The 16,087-nt window shown below is 38.8% G+C and overlaps 1 protein-coding gene across 1 annotated transcript in view; it reads right to left on the reverse strand.

Moving 5' to 3' along the window:
- The window catches only part of LOC105622839 (regulating synaptic membrane exocytosis protein 2-like), a 67,777-nt gene extending 54,873 nt beyond the window's left edge, over positions 1-12,904 (reverse strand). Inside the window, exons 1-2 of the mRNA XM_012204253.1 lie at positions 12,786-12,904; positions 5,791-5,995 (exon numbers count right to left, since the gene is read on the reverse strand). Of these exons, the coding sequence (XP_012059643.1) occupies positions 5,791-5,995; positions 12,786-12,904 (324 nt within the window). The remainder of the gene's footprint in view (positions 1-5,790; positions 5,996-12,785) is intronic.
- Between the last annotated feature and the right edge of the window lie 3,183 nt (positions 12,905-16,087).

A 16,087-nucleotide genomic window follows, 5' to 3' on the forward strand; every position in this document is an offset into this window, starting at 1 on the left:
GTGTGTGTGTGTGTGTGCGCCTAAGGCGCTACGAGAGTCGCATATATTTATTATCACATCACACACGTAACTCTTATAATTCGTTTATGATCGCCAATGTGCGAGATGTGAGATGCAGTTGCTCTGAATTACTAAAGCGACGAGAAATATTCTAGTAAAAAGGCATTGTTGTACTATACCTAAACTTTTATAGATTAATGCATTGTTAATATTAAAGTAGTTTGTAATCTTTTTAAAATTTATCGAAGATGAAGGATTCAAGCACCCTCGAAGAAACATTTCGTTGCGCGCGTGATGCAGCAAGTTTCTTCGTTAAAAAAAAAAAAGAAACGAAATCCTATAGCAACGTTGAGAGACTATAAAAGTAAACGAGGAACAGAATATTTATTGATCTGCAATACATATCAATATATATTAGTTCCGATACTTTCGAGCGAAAGAAAGCAGCGATCACATAGCGAAACTATAAAACAATATATACAAATAACATTTTACCATCAACTCTTTTAAACAATGTAGCAAAATTTGTCCTGAACGAGCTGTTGAATGTCGAAACATTATCGATGACATTAAAAAAAATTAATATAAATATTTGCTTTTTAACATATTTTTTCAAATCATTTTTTTAATATTAATGAATCTAAAAACTAATGTTTGCAATAGACATTTCTTATTATTTCTTATTATTTTGTAAATGTGCATTTTATATAAAAAAATACTTTGTAAAAACAGTCATTTTCTTCCTTGATGTCTACGAAATAATTTCAAAATGGGGAAGTAGAAATATATAATTATTTTAACAAAAAAAAAGAAACAATTCTCTAAGTCACATTATCATCAATGTCAGCATAGAAAAACGAGAAAGGAAAAGGACCATGCAAAACCACACAATTTACGCGATTCTGCGATATGAAAAATAGAGACGATCGGAATTAGAGAATGGCCCGCAATCAATAATACATTGTGGAGAACGATGAAGCGGAGAAGTCGACGGGTATTTTAACATTACACGTGTTCTCGTTGCATCTGCGCATTCTCGTATATCACCCAAACTACCTCGAATCTTCCCGGTGAACAACGTAAAATCTCCCAAGGGCGATTTCTTGCTATATTACTGTACTTGTACGATAATAAAGCATTCGATCTACTAATTTCGTGCTGCGAATGCGTGTTTCAATTGCAAGATATATCATTGGATATATAGCGATATAGTTGATTTCCAGCGAAGAGCTGCAACTCGAAGGATAGATAAACAAAATGGTCGCGGAATGGGTCGTAAACGTCGCGTATTCTAACCATCGACATTTTTATTATGACGTCGCTTTCCACGTATATTCCCGTCGCCATTTAAGTATTATATCGTAAACCACACTTCATTCAGAAATGCTTTTGCCCTTTACTGTATCTACGAGACACTTCAGGAGCGTTTATATTGGCCGTAATCTGTTAACTTATGTCGTTATCTGTAAGAATTGACCAACTACAGTCGAATAAGAGAGAAATAATCGACTATTGGTCGATGCTTACAGATTACGGCCAGTAAAAAATACAATTATATGTAAATTATATATTAAACAACCGATAAAATCAATTATATGTATTAAAGTATTTTTTAAGACCGTAATGTGAATACAACAAATAAAAGCCTTAAATCAAGCTGAATCTTTAATGCTTAAATAATTCAGTGGAAATTTATATATTCATATAATTTTGTAAATTGTGCGAAAAAATTTAATTTTCAGTCTTGAAACACAATCCTAACAAAACTAAAGTAGTAATATCACAAATTAAATTGATAAACAATTTAATAATATTGATATATATTCGTAAACATCTTAGAAAGATCATAATAATTTGAAGCTAATAAACAGCTTAAACATGTAAATAATAATTTTATTGAAAATAATTTTATTGAAAAAAATATTATTTCAATCGGCATTCGAGCTCGAATTATTGTTTTCTGAAAAATTAATTCAGTTGTAAAAATAATTGTAAAATTAATTCAGTTGTAAAAATAAAGCAAACTGATAAAAATAGGTAACGTATAACATATTAAGTACACTTGTAGTACATGGTTAGAATTTATATTGCAGCGCGTTTCATGAATAAGATCTAATCTTCTATAAATAAATCCCGTAAGCAATAACAAGGCTTCTCGATTCCGTTTCGAAGAATTTATTTCAAGAAATAATCTAGTACTCGACACAGCTCTCCAATAGACATTGTTTCTGTCTAGCAATTCGATGACAATCTTCAAATCGTCATGTATATCCATAATCTAGATCGCGTTCATAACGGTTGTTCGTAATGTTCTAGATCTTGTTATTCCGCTAACTTTTTTTCATTTTCTTTCTCCATTTTCTTATCGACTTCCTAAGCAATTGCTATCTTCGTCTACCGGTAGCCGCGGCATCAGAACATCAAACTATACATTTCTTCCTGATGCCGCTGCAACTCGGGAGAACAACAAACAATCTTTGAACAAAATTGTGCGCATCGAGGAATCCCAGAAGAGCGTAGATTTGACGGATATTTAGCGTATATTTTATTCCGCCTTTCCTTCCACTCTCCTTATATACCACCCTCCTCCGTGTGCTTCTCTACCACGCACCCTCTCTACCAAACTTAGATCAATATGTTGCGTCATGTACTCCCCTCCCCCTCCCGTCCCACCCTTCCTCGCAGATCACCCAACGTCTCACCGTCCGCCCGGCCACCCACTCCTCCAACGTCCCCGCGCTCCAACCATCCCCGGCACTCCCTCCGTGAACCAGCGCGGCGAGTGACGTCACGCAGGGACGCGCCCCATTCATAGGCTCCCACGCAGCGTTCAGACTGTGAGAACGAGGAAAAAAGAACGAGACAGAAGGAAAGAAAAACTGCTGACGACGACAACGTACAGACATATCGGGACACACGATTCCAATGGGTTGCGTATAATCGAGCGGTCGGTATCGATTCCTTTCGAGCGAGACATTTTGATAGCTCTGTAATTTCGTTGTTTTCGCAACGGGACGCAATTAAACGATCCGACTGCGACTGTGCGACGCGACGTGACGTGACGCGACGCGACGCAACGCGATGAGACGAGATGCGATGCGACGCGACGTGTTACGGAGTAAGAGAACTCATTTAGAACGAAGAAAGAACCCCCTTTCCCCGCCATCTTCGTCTTCCGCCCTTATAGTTTCGCGAGCGCGGATCGATGATATAACGACGCTCACGATGACGTTTGTCATTGTACTTGCGTGCGGCCATGACGGAGGCGTGCGTGTATAGTGTGCGCGCACGTGTGCAACCCGCGACGGCGAGAGGGTGACGAGGAGGTTTACTACAAAACACCTACCTCACCTACTCCCCCTCCCCCCATATCTCACTACGTTTATGTGCGTCCGACATTCCGTGCCCGAGCGCCGTTAAATTTTACGCGGGCGCGCTCGCTCGCTCGCGTCATTGATCAGCGCCCGGATTACTTTTAATAATCCGGAAAATGGAGCTCTCTGTCTCTCTGGCACTGAAAGAGATGAAAGATGCAGCGACGCTCTCGCAAAAGATAAAAGCTATTACATGTTCGCAATAAAGAGGTGTCCTGCGCGAAATATCACACACAGCGGCCGTGCGAATGGTGTAATTTGCGCGCGTACCCAAAAATAATCTCTAGATTTCCTTTCGGTAATAATTATTACTGTATTAAATCCGCAATTTATCTATCATGAAACTGGGTCATTAAATAAAGCCAGAAGACACGATAATCGATAAAATTGGTTCCAAGCTAAAAATAATAAGGGAGAAATCTAATATTATATTTCTTATTTATTTAAATCTCTCTCTCTCTCTCTCTCTCTCTCTCTATATATATATATATATATATATTATAGCGTCTCTTATACGAGCCTATAAGTATACCCATGGAACCTCCAACGGCTACTTAAATGGCAACATACCGCACATTCTTGCGCTGTGACACGATAATAAATAGTAATACGGTTAATGATTACACTGCGCGCGACAACCTATAAAATCTTTCTCCGTATGCTACTTTTATATATTTATTAGCACAAGGATTACAGCGGAAAGACTACGATTCGAATATGATAAATCGATATTGTAATACCGCGCGAGGATGGAACGTAACCAGCCCGATGTGGAGATAAGAATAATATTTGCGCAAGATAATCGCGTTAGAACGGTATACCGGTGCAAATTCGACGAACGTTAGTCTCTCTGTTTGCGAAAATCTCTGCGGATCCCGGAATGTGATGGCGTGGATAATTGCGAAGTTTTAAAAGTGCACCCGCCGGCATTCACTGCGCTCTCTGAGGCTGCATGCTACGTCCCACCCCACTGGTCGTTAATCCTTCATTTCTGTGGATAAAAAACCGGAAAATCGAAATTACGCGAGTATAAAAGCGAACAGAAAACAATATACTCCCCGACGTAAATTAAGAAACAGTATCCGTGTGATGGCTCTTTAATGACAATATTACGCCCACGGATATCATGGCCACACGCGATAAAGGGTTAATTGATGTACCGATATGAAGATGACGACGTGTCACTATAAGTCAACTGTTTTGATGTATTCCGGTAAATATCTCCGGACGATACGCATCGATTATTATCTTTTACAACGCGTATGCTCTTAATCGTTTCCAGGCAGCTAATTTACACATTTACCGACCCTCGTATTACTGCCGTCTGGTGTTTCCCTCTCGTTTCGTCATGATTTGATAACGTTGTTAAATTTACCCTTTCCTTTCTTGCCTCTCTCCTACCGTTAAATCATGCGTTATCTCCTTGTACTATCTCCGCCGTCGTGAAGTACAATACATGCGCTCATAATGAGGTAATTACGATATTTCTGTGACGGAAACGAGGGACTTGCCGTTCACGTTTATACTATCGAGGTCCTGTGAGAAGAACAGAAATTCTACGGAAAAAAGAAATTCTACTAAAAAAAGATTTCGACAGCTAATTTGCAGAATAGAATATATAATTTGCAGAAGTATATTGCAGTAATGTCAAATTTTTCAAAAGGAAATAATAAGAGAGAAAATAATAAATATCCGTATAATTACGTTTAATCGATCATGATTTTGAAAATCCTGCTATTCATTAAAGTATCGATTAATAAATTGCTCGTGAAAACAATGCAAACTCGATAATTCGAGTTGATTTTATTACTTATCTACTTACTTGCTAGGAAAACAAACTAAATAAAAAGACAAATAAAAAGTACTGCGCCAAAGTTCAAGATAAAATCAAGAGGACAATACTTTTTTTTATCTCCGTATATTTATATATTCATGAAAAGTTCACTCTAAGAACAGTGCGGGCCTGATAAGTTTATTTTCCACACTTTATAGATATGTTCCGACTAGCAATTGTTTGCATAAGAAAATAAAATTTTTCTATCTATACGTATTTTTTTTTCTTTTTAGTTGTTTTGCTAAAATGATTTATATTCCTATTATATCCTGTACCCCCTCGAGATGTATCATTCGACGAGGCACATTATTTACATCAGACGAGTACATTATTTACATCAGATGCGTTAATATCAACTTGATCGCCATGCATAACACGATGGATATTTTTCTATTTTTATTTTCCGTGTGATCTTTTTATGCCGAGGCCTTCGAAAGGTTTCTCCACGGTATGCCGAGTGCGGCGATATAATACACGGAAAGAAAAGTGGCATGTCAGGACAGATACTCGCAACAACTCAATCAATCTGGTCCTACGATTCTTTGCCGTTTATTCGCGTACTCCATTCTCATGCCCTCTTACCTTGGTTGACCGTAAAGTGACCTTTCCGCTGCAGCGTGCGCAGCATCGAGTTTTGCAATAGGTGCAGATGTGACCGATACCGTCGGCAAACTTGGTTTTCAGGCATATGTGACATGTGGCGTTAAGTTCAACCCCGGCCTTTTTGTGTTTCTCCGAACGCATCCGTATTGTTTCTTCGAGAGTCTGCACCTCATCTTGCTTTCGTCTGCAAATAAAAAAGCAAATTGTTAAGAAGAAACGAAACTTAGGAGAGCTGAGCGTGTCTTTTATAATCTTTTTTTTTGCACATTTTTGTTTCATTTTTTTTTAGACTCAAATGGCGACGAGTCAGTTGTTAAGAAATTGGAAACTGATAATTTTTATAGCACCTACGATTAATTATAGAGAAGTATGATCATGGATGAAAGAAAACTAAATGAATATATTCTATTTCAATAAAAAAGAAAATAAGATAAAAAGAATGTATCCTATTTCTATCACTTCTATAATATGTTTTTAAACAGATTTAATGTTTAATTAATAATCTAACAGTCCAAGGCTTGACAGTCCAAGGCTTACAGTTCATTAGATTCCATGTAGAATTATTTCTGACAACGTCGTATAAGAAGAACGATGGTTATAATCAGTGTCTACAGGATAAACGATGGAAAATTAACAATACGTCTACCGTCGTATTCAGTGTCCAACTGAATTCATACCAGTAAAGCTAAGAAAATTACTACTTTTGATATGAAAGTCACATCCCGAGAATGGCAGCTAAATTTGTCAATCCTAATTCCACCATTTGTGGATTCCGCCGTTCTACCAAACTTTAAGATAACGAATTGCTCCTAGACTTATTTCTACTTCGTAAATCGCGTTCTTGAAAGCGTCTCCGACCGAGCGGTCGCAATCTCTCCCTGAAAATGCGATGTGACGATGGTCGACGTCACTCTCGCCTTCGTCGCCATTATATCTGCGATTCTATTCTTGCTCCTCCATTAAACCAATTTAGAACTGTGTGTGTCCTGCACACGCTCAAAATTAAGCCAACGATTCTGTCAAAGTGCAAGATTTGTCGTCGATATCGTCGCAATATTATCTATAATATTCTTACAAAGATTCGGATCAAATGTCGGATCAAAATGCATTAAATATTTAATTTCAATTAAAGAAATTCTTTTCTCTATTTTTAAAATTTGTTCAAGAAAAGAATACAAACTGCTAGAAATTTAAATAACAAATACTTTGTAATACTTTTTAAAGGGCGTAAATCTTTGTTTATTTTTTCTTTCTGTATATATATCATAATTAGAATAATAAATTAATGAATAAAGAAAGAAGTAGCAAATTATTAAAACCAAACCACTTATCGAATCAAATCAAGAAAATTTACATTGTTGTTGCAATGGTCTCTCAATCGCTTTTATATAAAAGCGTGGTAAGAGTATTTATTTATCAACTTTCCATTTGAACGCAACGCACGTCACGTTGCCGGAGGAAAAAAAAATGAAATTTATAAGCTTTAGTTGACAGTTATTGCAGCGCAATCGTTCGTTGAAAAACACGAAGTTACATTTAAGGTCACATTTATTTCGTACCTGTCCAACCATAATCGCATCTTTTGTTCTTTATGTCCATCTGACGACTAATTACGCGAAGAGCTCTCGCAAAATGCAAGTGAAATTAATGAACCATGAAGAGATGAAATAAACATCGCCTGTATAATGGATGCGACATCAGTACGTTTTAAATATATCGCAAGCCGCAGTCGGATAAACAGAACTGTTTCTCTATTCATTAGAGAATCAGTATGATCTTTTTCCCTGTTTGTACATCCATTCCCTTTTCAAAAAGAGAAAGAGAGATAAAAAAGAAAAAACTAAGCGAGAGTCTTTAATTATGGACTTTTGTTTACGTCACGTAAATATAAAATAAAGCCGTTAAAATTATTAAATCTTTATTCATGCTTTGCTTGATAATCTAATGTTTTATATATATATATATATATATATATTGTAATATGTGTATGTATATGTTGTACTAGTAGATCGAAAGCCATGGAGAGCTATAACCTTTCCCTTGAAGTCTTCTTTTTTAAAAATTTATAGCAAAATGTTAGGTATATATTTTTAATATTTTTGAAATCCTTAATCACAATTTTAATATTCCAAAAATATTGTTTAATTTAAAGAAATCCTAGATACAAAATACATAGATTTTATTATTCTATTATTTTTTATTTGTGAATATAACATAATTTAAAATAAAATATTTTACGAATTATATATATTTAAATAATATTTTTTCAATGTAATAATTTAAATAATAATTTAATATTCTATCTTTTCATATTTAAAAAAAAATTTTCACTTGCGACGTGCCAACGGCTAAGTTTGTGAATCTGATTGACAGGTGACTTGACACACTTGATAAGTTTTTGAATCCGTCAATGTATGTATGTATGTATGTAAGTGTCACAAGGCTCACAAGGATATATATACTTTTTTTATAGACGGATTGATGACAGAAATTATATTAAAAAAAAAAATCTACTCGTCGATCAGCAAGATCAAATACTACTTGCCAATGCACCAAATTTTCACGCGTAAGTGTAGATACATATACATTTGCAATATGCAAAACTTATATGAAAGATGCTCGATCGGCAAATAAGTCGTAGTTACTGTCGTAGCTGCAAGTAGGAATAGGTGAGCACTCTGACGGCACGTTGCAGCCATTTTTAGGATTTATATCTTGGATTATGTATGCGAATCAGAGTGCCGAGCTTCAATCGGGGGTTGTTGGCATTGTGACGTACCGATTCTACCCCGATAATAGAAACGTACAATATGAAATATACGACACTATGAAAAAATCGACTAAACGTCGTAGAACGAAATTTTGGAATCGATATTATGAGTCTTATAGTCAAGAAGATATACAAACTAAATCTCCTTATTTTCTTGACCGATTGTCAAATAAAGGAGACAGCCGCGCTACGCATCCTGACACCGTAACCCAAATCTTGAGTTTGTCGATAGAACAAAAGCCAGCGCATTGTGTTACAACAAGGAGGGGAGAGGGAGAAGTTACATCGTATCTATACCTATATTTCTCTAATTACTTTACCGATAATCGAGTGACTCGCGCACGCAACGGTGATCACACTCGACAAAGAGTCGCACAAGACTTTCTCACTTCTGTGTTACGAGCGATCGTGGAAAGGTCGCGACACGCAAGAAACTGCTTTCCCGTCGACATGAAAGGATTAAAAAGAAGCTCATAGATGAAGTATCATAGATACATTCCCAGTGATTTTGTGTAACTTTCTTATGCTTCTAGCGTGTGACGAAATTGGATTTCAATCTTCGATGTTCTACATTAAGATAGATTCCAAATATCAATTTCGATAAAACAAAAATATTTATAAAATAATAATAATAATAATTCATTTATTAAACTTTGCTTGAGTTGCAAAGAATTAAACTTTCTTGTTAATTTAATTCTTGAACAAAAAGAAAATTTTATTCTCAATTTAAATTGCCAAGACAACAATTGTCATTATAATATGTATAATACGTTTTCTCGCGCGGATTTGTCTTTTATGTTTTTATCCTAATGTATTAATATCACAATTGTGATAATAATATCCTTTTACTATAATCCAACGACCTGATGTAGAAACATTCATACAAAAAAAAATATCATAAGGAATGTAGCGTTTTAAAATCATACAAATATCGTATACTTCGTGCGATCATACATAGATATCTATAAAATAAAACAAAGGCCATAAAACGTTAATGCTCGATAAAGAAAACGACTTCCGATCTTTCGAAATGCACATTTATCGTCTTTTTCAGAGGAGCCACGGGTAATTTATCTTTCTTTCAGAAATTTAGAATTTTATTTACTCTTTCTAAACTCGAAGATGCTGATAAACGACAAGTTAACGCAAAGGCGTAATTATCGGCTTAACTTTCTTGCAAGTCCGGCCTATTTTCGTTATTCAATGATATTTACACTTCTTCACCCATCCCTCCCTCCTTGCCACCGATGGATACGTGCTATCTGCAAGCTGCGTATTTCACCCTCTAAGAATTTACCGTGCCAATCCAAACGCTTTCACACCCCGTCCACGAGTTATGGTCGCATAGACCTATGCATACCCTATGCAGCTGCAGCAGCTCGTTACTACGCCACGTCAAGGCTCGTCGCCTTGCATTTTACATGTGTCCCTACACGTACTTGTCGTCTACATTACATGATCTCGCGCGCATCGGTATGGCACAGCACGCTTTCCTCATTACTCTTTCCCTTCGTTCTCACGTTCTCGTTTTTCGCTCAGTCGCGACGACCTATCAATAAAACCTGTTCACTGCGCAACGCCCGGACTCCCTCTCCCCCTCCCTCTCTCTTTCTTTTCCTTTCCCTTCCTCTCCTCCTCTTCGTTTACAGTTATTGTTAGCCATCATAGATAGAACGTCGGTCTCCGTTCGCGCAATTACGCACACCGCCGTCGCCACGCCGATCCAGTCGTCGCCTCCTGTGATAAGCGGAGCACAGATCGGTCGCCTTATTTTTATCATCACGATACGGCGAGGCCGATCGCAATCGATTGTATGTACGTCCACATTACATCCGACACGTTTCGACGAGTCGATCGCACGATGCACGAGTCACCTGAGACGCAGAACCTTGTCGCGAAGGCGGTACAAGGGCGAGAATATTTGCAGATGTCGAAGACAATTATAAGCGATTTTTATTTTTGACCGCTTGATACAAAAGAGATGAGAGTCGACGCGGTAATCGGGAGCATGTGCGGGGCCATGGATACATAAATGGAAGATGTAGGTGTAAAGCGGTCAAGGACTAATGAGCAGGTGAGCCGGGAAAATAGGTGAAACGATCCGGAGCAGACCCGTTGGTCAAGAAATACCTTTAGTCAATCGATCGGTTGTCGTTTCGTCCGTGTCTACCAATTGTGGTAAAAACCATACGACGTCTCACTTTTTAATTTTTTTTTTCGCGTCTTCTGCACTAACTTTTGCGCTGGTCTGATCATTAATATCTTTTATCTACTAATTCTGATAACTTCTAAACTCGAGACATGATCTTGACGTTATCACTGATCCAATAATTTTAAATACATTAATATTCTATTCTTTTAAATACATTAATATTCTAGTAAATTACGAATAAATATAGAACTTAATAAAAATATCTATTAATTAATTTTAATCTTTATTCAAATATCCAAGTTATTTCTAAGTTTGAAATTATTTTTAAAAATATTAAATATATTTCCAACATATTGAACACAACATATTGATGTTGAAAAAAATAACTTCTTGTAAATTTAGAAATCGTGAAATTGAAAGATATTTGCGTATATCCGCTTAAATGTCCCACTAATGCTGATATATCAACTTTTTATTCCAGTAAAATATCAGTACTCTCAATAGTGTTCATCTGGCGTTATACAATTTCACGGTTTTATTTGCGGCAATGGGAATAAAAATGGTCACAATTACCGAAAGCGCGATGGACAATACCGGCCACATGCATCACGGTACGTGAATGTTATTACAGGCATTTAACCAGCCTGGCAATATCCGGTGCAATAGAGAGTCCTAAATACCCGTGTGAAAGCTCGCGCGTCCTGCTTGTGAAACAATACTTCATCGATAGTTTCGAATCCAACGCGCGAGCCACGCTTATATGACAGCAATAAAAAACCTCAACGTACATTCTCGCTTTAAGATGTGATTATTGTACCTAGCTACCATTGGAAAGAGCAAAAAAGTTAAAGTTTTTAGTTTGTTTATAATGATATTTCAAGTTCAATGTTATTTAACGTTTTACTAAATGACATAAATGAAGAAAAGCTATGTCAATTATTGTTTACACTATTTAGTTAAATAATATAATTACTTATTAATTATTTATTATTGATTACTTATTGCTTATTGTTAGTAATTTACCATTTTCTCTCAGATGCAACATTTTAAATATTATTAAATGAATAAAATTATTATTGTGTGTACATTGTATTATCTTTATCTCTTTCGTGAGATTATTCTTTCTTGAGATTATACGTTATCAATTAACTCCTTGACCTCTTATGTGTTTTTTTTTTTGCATATAATACATTTAGTACAATAATATTCGTATATTTCGGAATAGATACGCAATAGACTTCATGTCACAATAACTATTCGCAAAATACAACTAACAGTAAAATTATATCAATATTATAATTTCCTATCCAACAATATAAATATAATATAATGCATGTTATACATAACACTTACATTGGAGAGAGTAGGACATTACAACATTAATACAATGCTACAAGCCAAGCAATTTTTATCATTGTCTGTGAATTTTATTAATTTTGTATCACAAAATTTGACAACTTTTCCAATCTTTTTCGAAGTATTGATTGCGTGGATATTAACAATCCACAAAATATGAGCGAAAGTGTTTCTAAGAGCGAATTAATACTTTTTGTACGCTTATAATTACAATTTTAATTGTCGATTTTATGATCAATATTATGTACTAATCAACATTACATTCTATATAAATCTTTTAATTTAAATTTTCATATTGAGAATGACCCGATACAGATTAAAACATTTGTGTTTCTATAAAGATTCAATTTTCGAGTATTTAACATTAAACAACTCGCTTAGCTCGTAATCCTTTTTTTCTATTATTTATTTATTTGATTAAACTATTATTTACTTGATTCTAATTAGTTAATTGATTAATATAATGTTACTATTAGTTTATATTCTGCGGGTATTCAGTATTATTTTTCGATGTGCTGCTTTACAAATAATAAATAAACTTAATATAAAACACCACACATATAATTATTTCTATTTAAATTTCTTTATAAGAAGTTCGGGAAAAAAGGGAAAATTTCCACGTGTCTATACGTCATCGAGGCAAAATTTTCACAAAGTACATGTAATATAATGAGCATATAGTCTATAGTCGCGTACCTCATAATCTCATGATCCTGTTCCTCCTCCTCCTTTTGGCGCATTAAAACACCCTCTATGATGCGTCTCTCCTCGGGGGTGAGGTGCGACATGTCGGGCTGAGGTAGTGCCTCCGCCATCACGGTGTTGGCAATGTATGCGCGTGCACGGGGTATGCGACGTGGATATGACGCGGATAGGCAGGCCGGCGCACCACCGACGACGTCGACGTCGACGGGACGTTAACGTTGCTCCGATGGGGCTGCACCCTAGACGCGCCTCTTCCACGACGACTTTCGTTACTGGATATAATGACCGAGACAATATATAATAACCTTCTACGACTACATAACACGTCTGTCGGCCTGGGGAAGTCATCCGACACCCGTTGACCGCACCACCGCACCGCACCGACGCGGGAACGCGAGCGCACCGGGGTTACGTCGTCGTCGTCGTCGTGACGGTTGCACCGTCGTCGTCGGCTCGATACTCGCGGTACGTTGCACTCGCAGGTCGCGCCAATCGAGACCAAGCGGGACTTCCTCCGTGATCGTGGTCGATGACTTCGGTATGGCCTCCTTTACGAGGGATAACGATAACGGATGGCGGTAGATCACGTCCTTAGATTTTACGCTGATCAATGTATGACGCGATATCAATTTTTCCCCTTTTTTCGCAGCCTTTGCAGTAGTTGCTGCTGTTGTTTCTGTTGCTGCTGATACGTGGAAGGGCAATCGGGCAGTAGTCGGGCAGGTCTCATACGAGCGCACAGCGTGCTCGTGGCATGGCCGCGGAGTGGTCGGGTGTCGTCCTTCTCCTCGTCGTCCTCCTCCTCCTCGTCGTCGTCGTCGTCGTCGTCGGTGTCTCTCGTCGTACGATTACTGCCCGTCGCATGTGTATGACAAATCATGTTCACAGGCTGTGAGGAGGCTCTCGCATTCTCTCTTGCAGCCCGGCCTCACGCGCTGCGCTGCCCGAATGCACCATCGGACGATACGCGAGATATATCACCCAAGATCCTCGGATCCTCGATCTCACGGACGTCACACTTCGCCCGTTCACCGCTATCGAGACAGATAAATAGAGTCTCAAGATTCGGATTTCTTCTCGTAGCTTCTCAACTTCCTAATTGTGGATCTAATCAACGCGCGATTCCGCACACGAAATGATATTTGAACGATATCGGTTGGACTCTGCTCCTAGATAATGGCTGCGCCCTTCTGTCCTTCCGATCCTTCGAAACTCTTTGGTACCGCATCGATTGAAAACGAAAACAGGTCACTGGGTTGCCGCTGCTGATAAATAGGACTCCACTTTCGCGCGACTCGATCTTCGCGCGGTCGACTGTCGTCGCCGTCGTCACTGCTGCTGCTGCTGCTGCTGATGCTGCTGCTGCTGCTGCTGCTGCTGCTGCTGCTGCTGTTGCTGACACTTCAAGTCTCCTGTAGCTTCTCGACGTTTGTCGGGATATTTCCGCTCCGTTATCTTCTGGAACCTGCGACGAGGCGATACGTCATCCCAACCACTATGTAGACCCTTAGGGTATATCACCGTTTCGTTAACTGGATCCCACCGTGCCTGCAAGGGACATGCTCGAATAGCAGAGCACGTTCATTTGACGGATGAATACCTATCTGTGCAATCTCCGCACGATCTCTCGATCTCGTTCGAGGAGAAGTCCGCTTACGATTCACGTGGCGGCCGACACGACAATGGCGCTTCTCGGCGCACCTCTAACGGCCGCCGCGACGCCCACGCAGTCGATCGTCCCCGAGCAGACAGTTACACACCCACGACAACCGTTTCTTCAGCTGACAATTGATGAGGGGTCGAGGGTTGTCTATCTCTCCAAGGTGCTCCTCTATCGACGCCAAGACCGTATCATCGCTGACGTCGCACTCATTATCATTATATATACCTCGTCACCGTCGTTACCAACGCGAGAACGCCCTCATAGATGAGGTTGTCTATTCGTCGTCACAAGATTAAACACCCATCTCGAGCCTCACAGAGTCTTCTCTTAGATCCACACGTACATTCCTCCGGTACAGCACTCGCTTGGTGCGCTCCGCGTCGAGTCGCGAGGAACTTTGCGAGCGGAACGGTCGGACACTTGTCACGCAAGCGATGGAGAGGGTGCTTGCGCACTTGCGACCACTCCGCGTCACGTCGCGACGTCGCCGTTGCGATGCGTTTGCGTTGTGTTGCGTTGCGCTGCCCTACGTTGCACTGCGCTGCGCTGCGTCGCGTTGCGTAGCGTTGCCGGCTTATAAACGTTTCACTTCCGCGCGATGCCCTTTCACCCCCTCCCTTCGATACGACGTCGGAATGCGACCCGCGAATGCGTTTATATTCCTTTTCTCTCCTCTTCTTTCTATACACCCTTTCGCAACGAGAGTGTCTCGCGGCCACGTCGACTCGCGGGATAGTATTCACGCTCGGTATCACTGATGGTAAGCTCTCCGTCTCTTTCTCACCCCCAACTATCCCGCCACTCCCCTTTTCGCGCCTGTACGTGATCCCTCTCTATCTCTCTTTCTCTCTTTTCCACCACCACCTGACTGCTTCTCTCGTTCTCTCTCGTTCTTTCTCTTTGCGTTATCTTCCTGCTGATCTCTCACTCCCCCTCTCTTTCTTTCTTCTCCTGTGCTCCGAATGCTACCTGCTCACTCACGATCTTTCTCTTGCGACCGCAGAACGGGACGAGCGGGACGTGAACGGGGGCTAATTTCCGGTCGCGAATCGACTTCCTGTCGGGATCGTCACGATGACATCGAGGCGCGAGCCCGCGTTCCTCGCGAGCTGCCCTTCGATAGTTGTACGTATCGCTCGCTGAGAGACCTCTATCCAACGGAGGATTGCCTTATCACACTTGTATGTGACCGCAGTTGCGCGAATCAAGCTTTGCTCCTCCCCTCGTCCGTAGCGATATACAGGGTGATTTAGAAATTGCGCACGCTTTCTTCGAGTCATTTGTTAAGAATTACATTGAAAAAAATGATTATTATTTCGCTGTCAATGCGTTGATCATCCTTAAATATCTATTGTGCAACAAATTTTTTAAGTGTAAATTATATATGTAACAACACAAAATTTAAAAATTTAAAATTAAAACCCTGACCGTTATTTAATTTTTTAAATAGATTATATTTATATAAAGTTTTTATTTAAAAAATTTTGATTTATAAGAATTTTTTAAGAGATATTTTTAATTTCAAAGACAAAAAGCTGCTGCGAAAATAAAAAAATGACTTTTAATAATGTTCTCGTTGAGCAAAGTTTGACTTAAGATTCTCCGAAGAATATTTTATATATATATATAT

Source organism: Atta cephalotes (assembly GCF_000143395.1).
Source record: "Atta cephalotes unplaced genomic scaffold scaffold00002, whole genome shotgun sequence".
Classification (NCBI taxonomy): domain Eukaryota; kingdom Metazoa; phylum Arthropoda; class Insecta; order Hymenoptera; family Formicidae; genus Atta; species Atta cephalotes.